At 39.3% G+C, this 20,258-nt stretch overlaps 2 protein-coding genes across 2 annotated transcripts in view; one reads left to right on the top strand and one right to left on the bottom strand.

Moving 5' to 3' along the window:
- Positions 1–4,197: 4,197 nt before the first annotated feature.
- Positions 4,198–6,734, bottom strand: LOC109048969 (zinc finger protein SNAI2-like). The gene is made up of 3 exons (XM_042714654.1): positions 6,508–6,734; positions 5,304–5,810; positions 4,198–5,135 (listed from the first exon to the last, which is right to left on the bottom strand). Exons 1-3 carry the CDS (start codon positions 6,584–6,586, stop codon positions 4,954–4,956), a joined length of 768 nt encoding a protein of 255 aa, XP_042570588.1. The 5' UTR covers positions 6,587–6,734; the 3' UTR covers positions 4,198–4,953.
- A 4,166-nt stretch (positions 6,735–10,900) lies between these two features.
- Positions 10,901–20,258, top strand: part of sntg1 (syntrophin, gamma 1) — a 45,129-nt gene continuing 35,771 nt past the window's right edge. Inside the window, exon 1 of the mRNA XM_042714653.1 lies at positions 10,901–11,265. The gene's annotated coding sequence lies outside the window, so the exon portion shown is untranslated. The remainder of the gene's footprint in view (positions 11,266–20,258) is intronic.

The following is a 20,258-nucleotide window of genomic DNA, read 5'->3' as shown; positions in this document are numbered from 1 at the left end:
ATTATTTTCACTTTTGGTGCAAAAGTGCTTTAACAGTTGCCAAAAATTTAACTTTTCGGCTTTTTGTTTTTTGTGTGTTGGGAGATAATCATCCTTGTAAGCAATATAAAATAAGTTCATGCAATAACAGTGAAAAAATCATAACAGTCATAAACTTGCTAGAAGGTGGGAAATTAAAGTCATTCATCCTGGAGGACCAGCTTCATTAATAGGCTAAAAATAAATCTCTTTCCTTAGATTGTGTTTCATTAGACTTAATAACAACAATCAGCCACTTGCCTGGTGTAAGAAAAACAATCATTTTCTAACAAACTGATTAGATTCAATTGTAAATGGAAAGATGTAGTGTACTATAAGGCTTTGCTCAGTTTAAATTAAATCCCTTATGAAATAATATGTTAGAAATAAACATCAGCATGTTGATGTTGTGTAGCTGAATATGGTAGTTGGTGCTTTCAAATCCAAGATTGGTGTATTGATTGGAAAAACATTTTAGCATAAAATCCATAGATAATGTTCACAAAGGGCATATTCTTCTCTTGAAACATAATTTCTATATAGATTTGTACTTTGTATGGGTGTCCTGGGGTTATGAAACTCTCACATGGATGATAGATATCTTGCAGGTCATCAAACCAAATTACATCAACAGAGGTAAATATTCAGGATCTGGCATATGATTGTGTTGATATTAACTGTAATTGATTTAGAAGCATGTGAGCGTCCTGTTCTCGTCACATGATAGATCAGACATCTTAGGTTAGCAGAAGATTGTAATGATATTTGCCTGAGAAGCAAGCGCAAACATGTCTAGCTGTTTTCTTTGGATTTCTCTGGATTCTTTCCTTTCCTTTTTCCTGATGTGCAAATATATGATTTGACACAAGTATTGTTTTTGGCTAGTAATGTGGCTACTCACCCAATGGAAGCTAATTAGATTCATTCAGCTATTGGCTTTAGGGAAATTTTAGGTCTAATTACTCCTCATTATTTTATTTTATTATTTATGTATTTTTACTTATTATTATTATTATTATTATTATTATTATTATTATTATTATTATTATTATTATTATTATTATTATTATTTGGAGCAATCACTGTTCTAACATACCATATTGATGAGTTATTCTCATGCATTTCAGTGTTATGCAGATTTAGCATGCATGTTGCTATAAAAACCAAGGAATAAAAGTGTCCTTCACTTCTGGAAAATCCAGCTAATTGGTAAAGTATCTGTGTTTTGAAACATAGTTTGGTTCAGGCTGGTTATTATGTGGACAAAAATGACTACTATGTTCCAAATACCAACATCGACCACCTTAAGCTGGTATTACCAGCTGGTTGGAATCCAAGTACCATCTTAAAGGGACAGTTCATCCAGAAATGAAAATTAGGTCATTTACTCAACCTCATGTTGTTCAAAAACCTGTATGGCTTTATTTTTTTTGTTGTTGATTAAATAAGAAGCAATTTGAAAAATGTCTCAGTATTTTTTATTTTATTTTATTGAATTTTATATTTTATTGAACTGAATTGAATTTATTTATTTATACATTCATTCATTCTATAAAATGGAGATCAATAGTTACCAAAACTGTTTGGTTGCTAATATTCCTCAAAATATCTCCTGTTGTGTTCCACAGAAGATACCTGCGCGCGCGTGCGTGTGTGTGTGTGTGTGTGTGTGTGTGTGTTTCCAATAAATAAATCATACAGATTTTAGAATGACTTAAGGATGAGTACATAATGACTGAATACTTATTTTTGGGAGAACTATCCAGTTTATTTTGGATTTTAGGTGTGACTCACTTTTGTCTGTGGAGTTTGGAGATCTACTTACTTCTATTTCCAGTTAATAGTGACCTATTTTCAGTGAATAACATTTTTATTTCTTCACACATAGCTATGATATGACTTTGGATGACTTCCAATATAGTGCATTTGTGCAAAAAAGTTATTAAAATGTTTGCTTTTTATTCCTTTGAAGACAGAAAGTTCATTTTTGGGTGAACTATTCCTTTAACAGCAATAGAATGGACCTTTCAGGCTACTAAGAGAAGAATCTTTTTCTGCAGGTCTGCAGCTTCTTCTATCACACACTAACCAGAACAAACAGGTCTTCAACCAGCTTTCTAATTGAATCTGTTCCATTTACAGTAGCTGCTGCATTAGTGTGAAGTCAGCAGGTTGCAGAGAGAGAGAGAGCGAGAGAGAGAGAGAGAGAGAGAGAGAGAGACTAACAAAGATAATGTACTTCCTTTGTAACCTTGCCGGATCTGTCCTCGAGCCATGGTGATGGTAGTCTTGTGAGGGGGAGGCCTGACATGACATGGGGTATCAAAAGTTCAATGAGCATGTGACAAAAGAGCAGAGAGTTAGAACAATTTTAAACTGTGTTCTTGCAAATTGCATTAGAAACAGGTTCTGTCACATGTTGTCCTGACGACTGAAAGAAATCGGACAAGAATGGTTTACTGATGACCTCAAAGCTGATAGATAAACTAAAAGCCACATATTTGATTTCATGTTGTCTATGAAACTTATTAGCTACATAATGGGGCAAGTTTTGTTATGATAATAATCTGTCAATATTATGCACAAAAAGTCATAATATTTATTTAAACTTCAGAAAGCCACAAGATATGTGAACACCTGTATGGCATCATAGGGGGTCCTGAGGTCTGATTGTAAGGTGTGTCATGGTGAACACCTGGAATAATGCTTCCATGAGTCAGATCATGGAAAGATAAAACCACAGAGCATGAAAGAGACAAGTGTTTTCCCAAAACCTTTCTATAGGGTGAGTGGTCACACCAGGCCTCTACATGTACTCAGTTATTTTTCCTTATTCATACACATAAAGAAATGTATAGTACATTTGTCATTTTTACATTTTAAATATACATTTATTTAATAAATTATTATTTATATATATAATAAATCTCTCTCTCTCTGTAATGTCATTAAATAGCACATTTTCACATATTTATTTAAAAAACGTATACCCGCTGGTTTGCGCAAGTCCTGTGAGTTCCCACTGTGCCCCATGGTGTCTGGTGTAAAAGACTTTCACGTGCGAGAGCCAGTTTGGCTTTAACATAGATTGTGAGTTCCCACTGTGTACTGAGGTTGCTGAGTAATAATCCAGTAAAAGACTTTCACGTGCGAGAGCCAGTTTGGCTTTGCCATAGTTGCCCCTTCAGAGACCCGGAGTCTTCTGAGAAATTGGCAGCAAAGTGAGATCCACATAGGGAGGAGGTGTAACATTTGGGATTAGTTTGGGAGCCGAACAGGTTCGCAAGAACAGGTTCATGTGGCCACAAAACCACTGACTTTAAAATTAGGACATTTCATTGAGATACACAACAAAACTTTTACATCTTGTGATGTTCCCACATCTTTTGACCACTTAATTTCCATGACTTTTCAAGTTGGTTCTGACAAACTTAGAATCCTGAATATAAATGGCATCTCCACCAGCGTGACTCTTAAATTAATGTTAGTTCATGCAACTTGCTCTTTCCTTTTTCTGTCAGAGTAACTGCAAACACATTTGCAGCCTGAAATACTTAAAACTGCACTTTGATGAACTCCCACAATGCAAGTTAACTGTGGGAATGAGTCAAACCATATTAAAACCAGCTCTTTCCATCACCCGTGACCATGTTTAACTGTAATTTCCAAACTTTAACTGTTAATTCAGCTTAAAAAGAAAAGAAAAAGAAATCAGCATGCTTTGGCAACAGATTCAACAGCATAGTACTTTTCATGAGATTTTGGTAAGAAACGTTCCTGTTAATGTGCCATTAAGGGCCTTCTCATTTGCATATCATTACAAAGACTATGCACATCTAAACATTGGGCTAATTGTTATTGGATGCCTCAAGGATAGTTCACCCAAAAATGAAAATACTGTTAACAGTAGTGTTGTTTTGGACCCCATTCATTTTCATTGAATCGTTTCTCTCCTAGAAACATTCCTCTAAATAGCTTCTTTCCACAGATAAAGAAAGTCATGCATGAACTATCCAAAGAGTATGGATGCCAAATAGATATGGACCATCGAAATTAATAATCGAAATGCATTGAAAATAATTCAAAAAGTGTAAATTTTATTTTTTGTACAAAATCATACCAAACACTTAAACTATACAAAAACATCTAATACCACATAACACCAATTTAAAAGAGTGCTGGTTATCTGCTGTTGCATTATGATTGCACAACAATTCAAATACTTTTAATGCAAGAAAACATCATTTTGCACTTGTTCCCTGTTTAAAAATATGGCATCAATTATTCCTTTGGTCTCAAGCTCATTGGTTTGCCACCATCTATGGTGTGAAATGTCTGACCGATTAACTCTCAGAAAAGAAAAAAGAAACAAAAAGTGACTGTTACCCATTTAACATTCAGTCACAGGCATAAACCGCTATAAATTATTGCTTATTAGAGAGGCTACACGTTTAAAACCTCCCAAATAGTACATATCCGTAAACAAATGTACAGTACACATCAACCCGACCCAGACAGGGCAAATACTGTTGAAATGGAAGGCACATGACGGGCACATGAATCTGCATTTACACTGAAATGAAAAGGCTTCTTAGTCAATGAATTAAGATCACCAGGGATCCAGTAAACAGTCTTTTGTTTTGTGCCGTTTCCTTTCTGAGGGTGTCGAATGTTCTCCACGAACCAAACTTTAAGCAGAAAGGCTGTTTTGGGTCAGTTTAACTTGTTAGCGTGTTGTGTCTTGGTTGGAATCTGATCTCTGAATGACTCCACAAACACTTTATTCATTCAGACCCTGGGGCGGTGCATTTTTAAATTGCTTTTGGGATGCATTTTGCGCTTCGTATCCAGTTTATCACGAGTATACTGACAGGAAGAGCAGATCCGAGATCAGCGTTCACGATCGGAGGCACTTAGTGAATGTGTGTGTGTGTCTCAGTGTGCAATGCAACAGCCAGATTCCTCATGTTTGTGCAGCAGTGACATGCGGGAGAAGGTTTTGGAGCAGTTCTTGCACTGGTATTTCTTCACGTCTGAGTGAGTTTGCAGGTGAGCTCGGAGGTTGGAGCGGTCTGCGAATGCACGACTGCAGTGGGGGCATGAAAAGGGTTTCTCACCTAATGAACACAAAAGTCATGTCAGCTCATATAGAAGTACTGCTGCATCATGCAAATACAAAATGTGCAAAAAAGCATTCAATCCATAGCATGCAACAAGAACTTAAAGTGTGCATTATAGATCTGCACTTTTCCACATTCACATACTCAATTATGTGCTCTTCTCACCTGTATGTGTTCTAATGTGTCCTTGCAGCAACCAAGGTCTGGAGAAAGCTTTCCCGCACATTTTGCAAACGCACGGCAGCGTGTGTGTCCTTATGTGCATCTTTAGGGCCCCTAGACTCACGTATTCCTTCTCGCAGTACTTGCAGCTGAAAGATTTCCTGGTCTGTGCGTCGCAGTGCAGCTGTTTGTGTTTCATGAGTCCGGAATACGTGCTGTAGGACTTGTTGCACAAACTGCACTGAAACTTCTCAGCGTCTGACAGTTTAGTCGACTGTATCCGCTCATCTTCATCGCTCCTGGGGCTCTCCGAACCGCTGTGGTCTTTATTAGAGGACGTGTCCGAGAGGGACGAGGGGTATCCGGAGATGGGGGACAGGTCACTGGGCAGGGGTGACAGGGGCAGGTTGCTGGTAGTCCAAACTGTAATGGGGTTGTACGACACCGGGCTTAACACTTCAGGTATAACAGGCACCGGGAGGGTTTTTAACACATATGGAGAAATAAACACTGCAATAAAAAGGGAAATGCAATCGCATTAGTTCACTGGGATCAGTATTTGGGTACTTGACATAAAATACTTGAGAAGTTACATGCTATATTCCTAAATCTGAAACTATTTTAAATGCATTTTTCTCTTATGGCCATATTTATTGAGAAAATTGAGTATTTATACTTATAAAAAGTTCATTTTTTAAAAGATATGCTTTTCCTAGAGCATTTATATGCCTTTGATGGTAAACTCTAGTTAAGTGTTATGCACCAAATACCCATTTAATTCACTTTACATGGAGTTACATCCAGACAATACTTTTACAAAACTGATATCAGGTTATCATTCGCCAAAAAACAATCCTAAAGCATGTGCACTGGATATTAAAATGAGACACTTTGGAAACAATCCTAAAAGTGGGATCAAATAAGATCCAAATGGATGAAATTAAACGGCTATTTTGTCAGTTTTAAGTTTATTCGGCAGAAACCGTTTCTATTAGGATCATTTGGTTGGCAATTATTCCGTTTTAATCCACATTCAGTCTTCATGTACAAAGACAGCAAAAATAGCAATGGATCAATTCAATAAAAGTAACTTTTTAATGTTGCAACTCAAAGTGTCTTAACTTTAACAAAGACTTGCAAAACACTAAAAAAGTTGAACTAACTTCAACTTTTCATTGTTAGGCGTTAGAAACATCAAGTTTATTACCTGTTGGACTCTCCAGTTCTCTATAATTCGGTTTCTTGGCTGCATTGAAATGCTTCTTTACTAGGAATGAACGAGGCATCCTGGAATACGTATAAAGTTGTCTGGCAGATATAAAGGTCCTCTCTTCTCTTTTATAAAGTCAAATCACTGAAATCCTTATTGCTCGGTCCGACAGGGCTTCATCTTCTAGCGCAGAGCTGCTCTAACACTCCAGCACCTCGGTGCAAAAAACAAGTAAATACTTCCAATCAGGTGCAAAGGGAGGGGCCTCGCGTTCGGAACGTGCATATTCATGAGCTCCGGCCCAATCGAAATAGAGGCGTGGCTTTAGGGGGCGGGGCCGAGGGAAAGGAAGACAGGTGTTCACGCTAGGGATATGTATGGAGATGAAATAATGTTCAGACTTGTCACAGATGGTCGAAGCACACAGGAATGCAATTATTCCTGAATGTTTAAAGCAGGATAGCCCATTTTTTAAAAAATGGTGATCCTTAAAAGGGAATTTAGATCTTGTTAACTCTTGGTCCTGATTGATTTGTGAATATTTAAAACAAAAACTACAAAATTAGTCTTTATGTTGGTTTGGAGGCGTTTAATTTTACTAGAGTTCCCCTAAAGTGTTCATTCTGGCAACTCTCACTAATAATGTTTAAATATATGTTATGTCAGTTTTCATATCCACAGCTTTTAAAGATGTTTTCAAATAAAGCTATTACATATAAATTTAATTATGGATTTAAAGTTGCAGATTATACTGAAATCCAACATAAACGTTCAAGGTAAAGCACGTCTAGTTTAATCGCAGTTTGCAAGCGCCCTCTTGTGTTCACGCGACTAACTCTAGTATAGCATGATTTAGTTGCTTCTAAATAAGGTTAATTAGGTCTCGTGTAATATTTTTTTCTATGTATAAACAATGAAAAGGGCTTGATTAGCCTAAATTAAGGTTAAGACAGAATATTTTTAATATGCTGGCCTACATAAAAATGTCACCACGTTTTTCTGAAAGAGTTCATTTAATGTAGGCCTACTATGTAGCCTACTTAAAATATATATTCGACGTGATGGACCACACAAACAATAAACCAGTTGATTAGAGCAATCATAAGTCCAAAAAGCGCTGTTTTAAATTTTTATTTGAGTGTTAAACTTTAAATTTTTCATTCTAATGTGGGGTTTTTTTTTTTATAAATGCCACTGTGTTTTATATTTAGTTGTCTAATGCAGTGCATTTTTAAGTGTGCCTTGAGTGTCCATGGAATCACAGTATATTCATTGTGTTGCAAAGTCACTACATTTTTATGCTGATAGAACCCATTAGCACCTCTTTACACTTAGACTAGCAGCTATTCTAGAAGCGATTCATAATTGGAGAGCTGCTTTTAGATGGGTGTTTCAGTGAAAACAGGACAAACAGTGTTTTCAGAGTTAATGATGATAGGTTATAATTGCTCAGTATAGACCTTAATCAGAGTAGCGCCGTATTTAATTTTTGATGGGGATTAATGAAAACTGTGAGGCTGTGAGGGATAAAAATACAGTGCGCTCAATGGATTGTAGCCTACTGTTGTTTAATAACGAAACGTTCTTCCGAAAAAACTTTCGGTAGACAAAAAAGTTCATAAACCAGTTTTGAAAGTTGAGTTGTTTCAATGACTCTTATTAACCTGATTAAGGTCTACTTTAATCAGAATCAACTTAGACCACAAGAGTCCAATATATATTTGGCACAGAGTGATTGAAAACTCTACAAAATTATATTTGGATTCATTTTCTGTTCAAAAAAAAACCCTGTTCTGTTCAAAAGCATCAGTAAGAAAAGTGAATAACAGGTAAAAATCAATAACTGTCAAATGCAGATTAAAAGATAACCATCATCATGTGAATATAAAGCAAGCACCTCTCAATAGGCCTCTTGTCTTGAGTAATTAAAACAGGCACGCTAAGCAGATTTCTTCCTCTTCTGGGGGAATTTTTAATTGTAAGACAGATTTCTTATCTGCCAAAACCAATTACAGAAATGAGGTAGTATCCTTTGTTCATTGCGCAGTGAAAGCAAGGGCATTCATTTCTCTGTTCTCAATGACACAAATACATTTGTCTGTATTTCTCTCTGAGTCTGTGTTTGACAGTATAAGCACAGTTAAAAATATCGTCTAGCACTATTGAGTTTGTTTTATTGCAGTAAAACATTATATACTGAAAATAATATATTGCATAATAATTTCTATCCAATATAGTATTGCATTTTTAATTATTTGTAAACAGTTGCCTGTAATTTGCAAATATGTAAACCAGTCTTGACAATTGTTTGTACATGCATTGTTGACTCCAGTCGCACAGGGCCTGATAAATGTATGGACGAACAGAGCCTGGATTGTGTTTGCTGAGAGAGGGGAAATAAATGTGAGCACAGCACAATCAGGCTCCTTCACTACCTCTGGTTCAAGAGATCATAGTAACAGCCTTTCTAGATAAAGTGCAATGGGAATAGATATCCAGCAGTATGTCTGATGACCTAATATATGGTTTTTATTAATGTTAATCTGCTGTGGAGACTGTATAAGCGAGTCATTGTAGCAGACGCTTTTATCGAAAGCGACGTACAGTAGTTATTACAGAGACAGTCCCTCCGGAGCAACCTGAGGTTAAGTGCCTTACTCAAAGGCACAATGGAGATTGCTCACGGATAACCTCTTGTGGGAGTCAAAATTGTAACCTTTTCACTATCAGCCCAGATGTTTAACACCTATATCCTGCATACTGAAAATCAATGGAGAATCCAGTAGAAAAAAAGAAAGGGTGTTATTACTTATGAGGCAAAGTTAATTATCCTTTTTAAAATTACCATTTGCATGTCAGTGATGGATAAAAAAAAGTAAGAAAACCACAGCAGATAGAGAACATGCTGACTGCATGTAGCCTATTACTGACTACTACATACTTACTATAACAGTATGTAGAGGCTCTCTGAGTCTTTCCTGTGCTCTTTTCCTTGCGTAAACACATTGCTAAACACTGAAATATCTCTGGTGATTTATAATGTTGTGTAGAAACATCGTTGGTTATGTAAAGCTTTGTGGGTAATGTTTTCATAGAGCCTGTGGGTTCCTCTGCCTGCTTCACCAAATAATACCGCATTGAGAAGCACGCGCATGATGGAGCCTTAAAGTGCCACCCTCTCGTGCGTTTATGCACCGCGTCTTTCCCCCCTCAGCTTTTCAGTTATAAATATTCTGCTAATCTATTCAGACTAAAACGGACAGATGCTTAGCGTCGGTGAACAATGACGGAATGAGAGGGCAGAGGAGAGAGAGACGTGAAAAGCTCTTGTGATTACCATAGTCACGTTCGGTTCATTTAGCGAGTCGGTTCGTTTCAAATGAACCGGTTCAAAACCACAAATTCGATTCATTGTCACAAATGTCCGCGGATGTCGCTGATTGAGGTTTTATTTTACATTTAATTTATAGATAAATGCTGAGTTACTCTTTATAGCCATTTTGCAATTAATTAAGCCAATATCGCGTTGTTTCATATGCAGAGGCGGACAGAATTGAACTATTTTTACTTTACTCAAGTAAATTTAAAAAGTTTATCAGTGTTTTTATTTGGAAAGCATTACTTCACTACACTCCAAAGCCTAATATCATACTTTTTACTGCACTTCATTTCATAAATAAATGTTGTTGTTTGTTTTACCTTTTTATACTTAAACATTAGAACATTTAAAATGTAGTTCTTTCTTGTGCTCAAGTAAATCTTTGAATTACTTTTACTTGAGTAAAAGTAAGAAAGTAATAGATTTCTAATATAATTAAGTACTAAATTATATCTGTTTAGAAAAAAATAGCTATTTCTCTGCATTATGAAGTATGATGCATTATGTTTTGCACATTTCCAATATTCAGACGTCTTTTACATCTGCCAATATGTGCATGAATGATAAAAAGTGACCCAATTTTAGGGCGGCTACCTGCATTCACCCTGTGTGAGCGCAATACATGTGTCCTAGACTGGTGCACTCAATTTGTCTGTTGATTTTTAGTGTGACGAATGAACTGTAATATCAGTGGGGTTTTTTTTCAGCCTCTGATTGTTTGACCAGACAGCAAAGACATTTTTACACAAAACTGAATTAAAAATGCAGAAGAACCATATTTATTTCCAGTGAAAACGGTATGTCACGTAGCCTAGGTTACTAAATCATGAAGTCATGTTGTTATAAATAGTAAAAATAGAAGACAGTGTAAAGTATATATTGTGCAGATGCAGTGAGTGCCGAATTTAGCCAAAGTTCTCCCACATGAGACTGATTTCGCTTTCACACGCTTTGCGAATCGGCTCGATTGAATCATTCAGAAGAACCGGTTCAAAGAACCCTTCGCTCGCGAATCGGACATCGCTACTTGTGGTTTTCAGCCGGTCATTATTATTGCTCAGGATGCCTAGCGACAGCAGAAGATATGTAGATGGAAAGCTGCATGGCTCGGATTGCGGAGGATGCTGGAGAGCAAGACGACAGATGTGTCTCGCCTGCTGTGGGAATATATACTAAGAGCAAGTTTAAAGGACTCGCTTTGGAATATTTTGCCAAGCGGTTGCAGATGGAGACTGTGCATTAGTGGTCGTTATGATCCGGAGGCTGATCACTGGTTTTCACATAGACAGTGATGACAAATGCAAGAGGGATGGAAGAATTGTGAACTTGAATGAGTGGAACCAATTGCAAATTACCACCTGTTAGTTGAATATCAGGTAAGCTTTTATAACTAGCAGTACTGGGATTTCCATCTAATGCAATACAATAGATGCACATATTTTAACTGACCCGTCACTTGCCTTTGTGGTAAGCTTTTCTGATAAGTGTTTCTAACCAGATTAGTCACCATTCAGACAGATCTAATTATGGAGAGGACAACTGAAGGAGTGAGATTTAGAATCTCACTGAACACCCATCCAAATGATCTGAAAACGAAGCTTTGTTGCCTAAACTTGAGAACACAAATGTTTGTGTGAAGCCTTTGATGCTGCATTAGAGATGCTGGAGCACAGAACAGCCTGCTTATGCACGTTTTGCCGTGTCAGATTTTCCTTTCACATCAGGTGCAATAAAACACATACATCCTTGTTCTCATCTAAACATTGTCTATCAAACTGTTCCTGGGCTGGCAGCCCTTCAAAGATGAGTCTTTAGGGACGCCCATCATTTTTAATTAAGGGTTTGCATGCCCTCAAGCACCCAATTTGTCCTCTGTTTAATGTGATTGAATAATTAATTTAAATAAACATGTAAATATGATGTAGCTTTTTAATATCTGACATGCAAGCATCTCCCAAAGAGATTTTTGTGTAAAGCTGCTTTGAAACAATATGCCGAAATCAGCGTAGACATAAAACTGACTTGACTTAGCACCACAAGTGTCCAAGTGTCATACGGTCAGCTGTCATCTTTTTCGTTGCGATTCATCTGTGTTGTATGTGTTCACATTCATTCATATCCATTATATCAGTTACATATTTAATTTGCTTTACTGAGCAAATAACTAGAAGGAAAACAGAGCCACCTGCATTCTTTAACATAAACAGGCCAGCATTATCATAATGTTTTGCCAGCATTATCTACGACAGATTGTTCATTACGCACATACACCCTATAGTGCATCATTAACACGAAACACTGTTTAAATATAGTGATGATGGTTTGCCGTGTCGAGGGAGGAGTGTCTGTGTGGTGTGCGTCGTTGACTCAACCTGAATGTGACCTGCAGACAGCTGGTGAATGTCTTGTGGCTTTCTATACCTAAAAAGATGTCTTTCTTAAGCCTGTCTTTTGTTTCATGGTTTGATATAGTGAAAACAAAAGGAAAATTCTCAGATATAGTTCTCAACCCAACCAGAAAAAATATATGCAGACAGGTAATTAGGGAGTTGAGTTTTTGTCTTGAGCTATTCTGTCAAGACAGTAGGAAGATTTAGAGTTAGAAATAGAGTTTATGTTTTTATAAACATTCATGGACATGATTTCTGAGGTGATAAAGGTTATATTCTAATGAGAGACATACTATAAATATTCATATACCTTTAATGAATATTTAATGCTTGATCTGTCTGATCTACCTTTAGTTTTTTTTTTTAAGGAATACATCATCCAGAAATTAAAATTTGCTGAACATTTATGCACCCTCAGACCATCCAAGATATAGATGAGTTTGTTTCTTCATGGAAACAGATTTGGAGAAATTTAGCTTTATGATCACTAGCTCACCTAGCTCTGCCATCAGAATGAGAGTCCAAACAGCTGATAAAAACATCACAATAATTCACAAGTAATTCACACAACTCCAGTCCATCAATTAGCATCTGGTGAAGAGAAAAGCTGTGTGTTTGTATTAAATTTTTAACTTTAAATCGTTGCTTCTGGCCAGAATACTAATTTGTTTAGAACAGTTTTGGACTGTTTTCACTTGTAAACGGTGCTTGATCTGTGCATATATTTCTCTCCTTAATTAAGACGAGACGACTTTTTCACTGGAGAAAGCAATATTACGGACAATATTATGGCTAGAAGCAACAGTTTGAAGATAAAAAAGGGATAGATCTTAAAGGGATAGTTCAACCAAAAATGAAAATTACCCCATGTTTTACTCACCCTCAAGGCGTTCAAGGTGTATATGACTTTCTTCTATCAGATGAAAACTTGAATAAACCTAAAAGAAGAAACTCATATACACCTTGGATGCCTTGAGGGTGCAAAAAAAAAAAACACAAAAAAATCACTAAATATGAGTAAAACATGGGGTAATTTTCATTTTTGGGTGAACTATCCCTTTAATGATGGATTTGTTTCTTACAAACATGCCACCTTTCACTTCACAAGACATTGATGGATGGACTGTAATGGTGTGGATTACTTGTGGAATATTGTGATGTTTTTATCAGCTGTTTGGACTCTCATTTTGACGACACCCTTTCACTGCAGAGGATCCATTGGTGAGCAAGTGATGTAATGCACAATTTTTGCAAATCTGTTCTGATGAAGAAACTAATTCATCTGTATCTTGGATGGCCTGTAGTGACTAGTATTTCAGCAAATTTTCAGTTTTGGGTGAATTATTCCTTTAAGAGTATACATACTTTCATGCTGTCTTCTTCATGCATGCAGCTGTTTCAGACCCACTAGAGAACCACCCCGAGACCAGTCAAATCTTTGCTCACGCCTGCAGTGCACGGTTTATCGTTTTGTCTCACTTGCAATCGCAGTGGTGGCAGCATTCAAGGTTACCCAGTGCACCCTGAATAGTAACAGACAAGTGCTCTAAGTGATCCATTAGGCAGCGGAAGCATCCAGCAGACATTTCCCGTAAAATGTGATGGGACAGATGGTGAGGCTTCTGTAACAGCAGTGATTTCTGTGAAACAAGTTAAAAGAAAGCAGAAACAATGAAAATGATGGGGTGCGTATAAGAGCAATATGATGATAATGGTGCGCTTTGATGCTGGTGCTCTCCGGGCTAAATTATAAATAGTGTGTGTGCTCTAATGCAACACTGCCACTAGAATTTTCAATAAATATAATATAACACTTGGTATGTCAGTCAAAAATGTCTTGCATGAACATTATTCTGAATATATACAACGTGGTTAAAAGTGCATCCATAATAACATGGGTTACTGATACCTGAACATTTCTTGAACAGCTGCTGTGCATCTAATAAATATCCTTCTCAGAAGAGTGGAAGCTGTTACATCAGCAAAAACAGGACTATTTCACTATTAATGTGCATGGTTTTGAATGTAAATGTTAAATAAGCACATATGACTGTGGAGTTTGGATGCACACACACTTTTAGCCATGTGTGTAGGGAAGAGTGGGGTAAAAAGTGTCTGTTTCACCCCATTAATCAGACAAACTGTGCATAATTCTTTGTCACATGACCATATATATTTATATATTTTTTAGAAAATACCAGTTATACACAGCTAACTGTGTTTGAGTAATGCACATAATTTTGCACATCAGTAAATTTTCAACATTGCAGGTAAAATGCATTTTATTTCAAAGGAAATTCTAAAGATCTAAATATATATATATGTTTAAAACACGTACAGTTTTTGACCAATAATAATACAAATACTAATGCAAAATATCAACAATCGATTCATTACATTCATACATTTTGCATATGAAACAATTCCCTGGCTAGTTTATTAACTTGAATAATGTGCATGATGGTAACATTTTACAATAAGGTCCTATTAGTTAACATTAATTAATGCATATTAACTAACAATAATAAATACATTTGTTACAGTATTTATTCTTCTTTGTTAACGTTAGTTGATAAAATACAATTGTTCATTGTTGTTAAGTCATCTAACTTCAGGTCCATTGGTTTTAATAATGTATTAGTAAATGTTGAAATGAACATAAACTAAGATTAATAAATGCTTTGTGAATAACAACAATAACATCAACAACAACAGCAACAACAAAACTTATTTTAAAGTGTTACCAATAAGGCATTGGATTACACTTAAATAAATAAATAAATAAAATGGTAAAGATATTTTCAATATAAATGCCAATTTTCACATACCTTTTTAAACAATTATATTTTTAAATATATATTTTAATATGTATATTTCTTCTAGGACACACTGATAGCATTCATCCTGGAATATAAATAGTTGTGTTCATTTAATTCAATTTCTGCTTGACTAGAGGTCAAGTAAAAAGTGACACAGCTTACCCCGCTGTCCTCTATCGCAATGTTGGAATAAGCTGGAGAACTCTATAATCCATATTGTGAAAAATGAGAGAAAACCTTTTTTTTCTGGAATATTCTACGCACTCTGTTTGTGTCTACACGGTCACTGAGCCGTAAAGTGTGTAAGGATGTGTGTTTCTTTTTTTGGTTGCAGATTGTCATGGAGCATATGGTTGTTTCAGAGCGTGTAGTTTGTTTGGAATGCATGCAAGGATGGTCAAAGTCGAAAGTGAACAATAGCTTCAAGCAGTCATGCTTTTTCATTCTTGTCAAGTGCACACAATAATAAGCTCAGCCTTTTGTTGCCAGATGATCCTTGCTTCTTGGCTGATACTTCATGTTTTGCAGGTTAGACTGCTTGGTTTCCAGAACAGACCCCATTTTGTCATGCTGTGTGGCTGTTTAGTTGATTCCTGACCCTTGAATTTTATTGGCTTGAAAATGGGTGTTTCCACAAACACAGAACCGCCCCTTGGAATGCCTCAAAATGATGCAGCACCTTTAGAGACGTGATTGGTTTTGGAATGAGGAGCTGTTCGCTGTTCCAATCATCATTAAGCTCGGCGTCATCCGTGTGGGGTTTCAGTGCATTGGGACTGAGCGGCCAGGTGGTGAGAACATAAAGTAGTGGGTCATGAATAATAAACTCTCTTTGCTTTCTCATTCACACTTGCACTGATGCTAAGTTCCAGCATCTTTCGAGCATGTGAGGGTTAAGTACAGCATTCAAGGGCAGCACGGCAGTTTTTAGCAGCAAGCCTCATTGAGTTTTTCCAGCCTCTGTACACTGGATCTGAGATGTGAACTACTTATTTCTATCTCTGTGTTCTTTAATTTCTTTTCCTGCCTTGCATAGTCCCGTGGGCTGCGCCATTTAAACAACTAGGCAATTTTCATGATTGGGCATGGGACACAAGCTCAGGTTTGATCACCCTGTTGCTGGCCACCTTTGATGAGGGTGTTTAGTATTGAAAGGCCGAAACACCCCCCATGATTCAAAGGCATACTACTGATGATGTGTCCCCAAATTTACATCTTTCCCATATCTGAGGTACAGCTCCCACGCCACTCTTAACATCAAGGCAAACCTCATGTGCATACCATCCATTGGCACAATGGACAGTTTAACATCACGTCCCGTGTTTTTTTTATTCTGAATATCTGGACTTGTCCAGTGACCGCTGTGAAAGGACAGCTGACAACATAGGAAAGTCTGTGTGACAGCTTGGAGAGACTGCTGACTGGAGGGAATAGTCCCCACTGGGGCTGTCATGGGCTAGCTACCCATGGCGGCAGTCTCCGACGCTGTTTCAGTTTGTTGGAGACACCCGCTAAAATGCTACAGAATGTGAACAAAGGAACATACCCCCAGAGCCTGCGAGAGCGGGGGCGCAAGATGGCTCAATGACTGACAGCATGGTTACAGACTCAGGAACGGACATGACTACGAGCAAGAACACGGCACATGAGACAACCACAGCAGCAGCTGGACATTCTCTTCAAGTGTGCACCTGTGGCTGGGCGAAAATAACATCAGTCAGGGGATTGAGGACCCACCAAGGAAAGAGAGGGTGCTTGAGAGAGCAGAGACAAGGGCCTCGCATTGACCAGTACTTCCTACGAAGCAACCAGTCAATCAGTCGATTGAAGCACAGCGACGGGAAAAAAAACCAAAGTTCGCAGAGCATCAGTACCAGTGTCCCTGAGGAGGATAATACAAGCACAGAAATGCCGGTGGAGGAACCCACTCAACCACAGAGACCTCCCAAGGAGGAAAAGATCAAAGGGCACAGACCGAGTGTGAAGTGGCCCAAAGCTGTTGAAAAGAGAGAGTGGGAAATAACCAATAACGACCTGACAAAAATCCTGGAGCAACAAGTGGGCACAGCAGAGAAAAAGCTGGAAAGGATGGTTGACATCATCTACCACTATGGAGAAGAGCGCTTTGGAGTAAACGCTAGGAGAAGCAACAAAGCAATATCAGCACCAGCCAAATCTAGGAGGCAGCAAGAGATCCGAAATTCTGGTCAGATAGAGAAGGCAGCTGAGAAAGCAGTGGGAAGAAGGCCTCTGATGCAGAGAGAGAGGGTCTCATGCTACTCCAGGGGGACATCAAGTGTCGGTTGGCAACCTTGCGAAGAGCAGAGAACCTGAGGAAACTTCGCAAAAAGAAGGAACACACAAGAACACGGTTCTACAAAAACCCCTTCAAGTTCGTTAAAGATCTCTTCGCTAAGGAACCGGAAGCGGAATCCTGAAAATTCCCAAGGAGGAACTGGAAGAACATCTGGAAAAGGGCAACCATGACCCAAAAAGGCACGAACAAATAGTTATCCCACATGACATCCCACCTATTCAACCTCCCGAATTCAATCTGGAGACTGGCCCTCCAAAATGGAAGGAGGTAGAGAGTACAGTACGGCGCGCAAGATCAGCATCAGCCCCTGGGCCGAATGGAGTACCGTATAAGCTCTACAAGAACGCACCAGATGTGCTACGCTATCTTTGGAGGCTCATGAGGATAGTGTGGCAGAAGGGAATAATACCTAAGGGGTGGCGAAGGGCTGGAGGGGTGCTAATTCCCAAGGAGAAGGATGCGACAGACATTGGTCAATTCCGGCCAATCTGCCTTCTCAACGTTTGAGGGAAAAAATCTTTTTTCAGCGTGATAGCACGGAGGTTGTCCACCTACCTGGAGGAGAAGAACAAGTACATTGATACATCCGTACAGAAGGCCGGCATTCCTGGGGTCTCTGGTTGCTTGGAGCATACCAGCATGATCTGGCATCAGATCCAAGCGGCGAAGAAAGACAAAAGAGACATCCATGTCATTTTCCTTGACCTGGCTAATGCCTTTGGATCAGTTCCCCATAACCTCCTCTGGGAATCCTTCAACTTCTTCCACGTTCCATCATCTGTCACTAATTTAGTAAAAGCCTACTTCGAAGACCTGCAACTGTGCTTTACAACAGCCGACTTTACAACATCATGGCAGCGCGTAGAAGTAGGCATCATGGCAGGCTGTACAATCTCACCCCTGGCCTTCACAATGGCCATGGAGGTCATCATCAGGGCTTCAAGATGGGTGGTGGGGGGTGAGCGAACTAAGAACGGGATCCGCCTTCCACCTATCCGAGCATACATGGATGACATGACCACTCTGACCACTACTGCAGCATGTACCAGGCGGCTACTTGGTAAACTGCAGGAGAACATCAAGTGGGCCCGGATGAAAATCAAACCGAACAAGTCACGAAGCATCTCAATAGTTAAGGGACAGCTTAAAAATGTGAAGTTCTGTATTGGTGATGACCCAATACCAACAGTTTCTGAGCAACCTGTCAAAAGCTTGGGTAGATGGTACAACGCAAGCCTCGGAGACAAAGACCAAGTGCAGCAAGTAAGGCAGGACATTACCAATAGTCTGGAAGACATCAACAGTACCCTACTGCCAGGGAAGCTCAAGCTCTGGTGCCTGCAATTTGGACTTCTCCCTCGGGTAATGTGGCCACTCACTGTTTATGAGCTCCCAATAACAACGGTGGAGAAGATGGAGCGAACCATGACTTCATACATCAAGAAATGGCTCGGCGTCCCACGCTGTCTGACTAACATCAGCCTCTATGGCAAAGGGGTCCTTGAACTGCCTATCACAAGCCTCACCGAAGAGTACAAGTGTTCTAAAGTGAGACTCCAGATGACTTTGAAGGACTCCAGAGACCAGACCATCAGCAATGCCGTTCCACTCCTGGTAACCGGACGGAAATGGGACACCATCTGACGCGGTTTTGCAGCAAGCTACCTCAGCCCTGAAGCACAGTGACATTGTAGGGCATGTCCAGTTGGGGAAGAGGAGGCTTTGGCCTTACGGCAAGTAAGCCAACTTGGCGTAAGGCCTCAACATCAGAAAGGAGGAAAATGGTGGTCGAGGAGGTTCGTCGTCAGGAGGGAGGAGGACGGAAAGAAGCGCAAAGGCTGTCTCTCTTGTCAGACAGGGACAATGGATGAGGTGGGAAGGTCTGGAGAGGAGAAAGCTTAGCTGGAGGGAGCTCTGGGGAAATGGAGGCAAGCAACATCAGCTTCATCATCAGAGCCACCTATGATGTGCTCCCATCTCCAAAAAACCTCAACCAGTGGTATGGCGAGGACCCTACTTGTGCCCTCTGCCCAACTCCAGCGACTCTTAAGCACATCTTGGCCGGTTGTAAGACCTGCCTCACACAAGGTCGTTACACCTGGAGACACAACCAGGTCCTCAAGAGTCTGGCAGCAGCTCTTGAGAGCCAGAGGAATACCAATAACTCCCTGCCCCTGAGAGCGATCGATTCCATCACGGCCCCAACCTTCATCCGAGAGGGGCAGAAAAAGCCCAAACATCCCCCTACCAAAACAGAAGCTGGACAGCTAGCCATGGCCCGGGACTGGAAGATGCTAGTTGATATTGGCCAGCAACTAATCTTTCCACCTGAGATTGCAGTCACCACCCTCAGACCAGACTTGGTTCTCTGGTCCCCTTCATTGAAGACTGTTTATATCATAGAGCTTACAGTCCCATGGGAGAATTCAACGAATGAGGCCTATGAGCGCAAGAAACTGCGCTATATAGAACTGGCAGCAGACGCTCAACAACGAGGGTGAAAGCGAAAGTCTATCCGGTTGAAGTGGGATGCAGAGGTTTTGTGGCTTCTTCTACCATCAGACTGCTGAAAGACCTTGGCATCCATGGACAGGCTCTGCGACAGACAATTAAATCAGTCTCTGAAGCGGCCGAAAGAAGCAGCCAGTGGATATGGATTAAAAGGAAGGACCCTTGTTGGGCTCAAAGAGCATCACATGACCCACTCACTAATCCCCCCCACTCTATAACCCACTTTAGAACCCAGGTCACAACCCTCCATGAAGAGGGTGAGCAAGGTATGCGGTCAGCTCTAGGCTTGACTCAGGGAAGAGGACGCCTCCTGCCTTGCATAGTCCCGTGGG

The sequence above is a fragment of the Cyprinus carpio genome, chromosome A24 (assembly GCF_018340385.1).
Source record: "Cyprinus carpio isolate SPL01 chromosome A24, ASM1834038v1, whole genome shotgun sequence".
NCBI classification, from domain to species: domain Eukaryota; kingdom Metazoa; phylum Chordata; class Actinopteri; order Cypriniformes; family Cyprinidae; genus Cyprinus; species Cyprinus carpio.
Note: the sequence above shows the minus strand (reverse complement) of the source record. Positions and strands in the feature narration are given on the sequence as shown.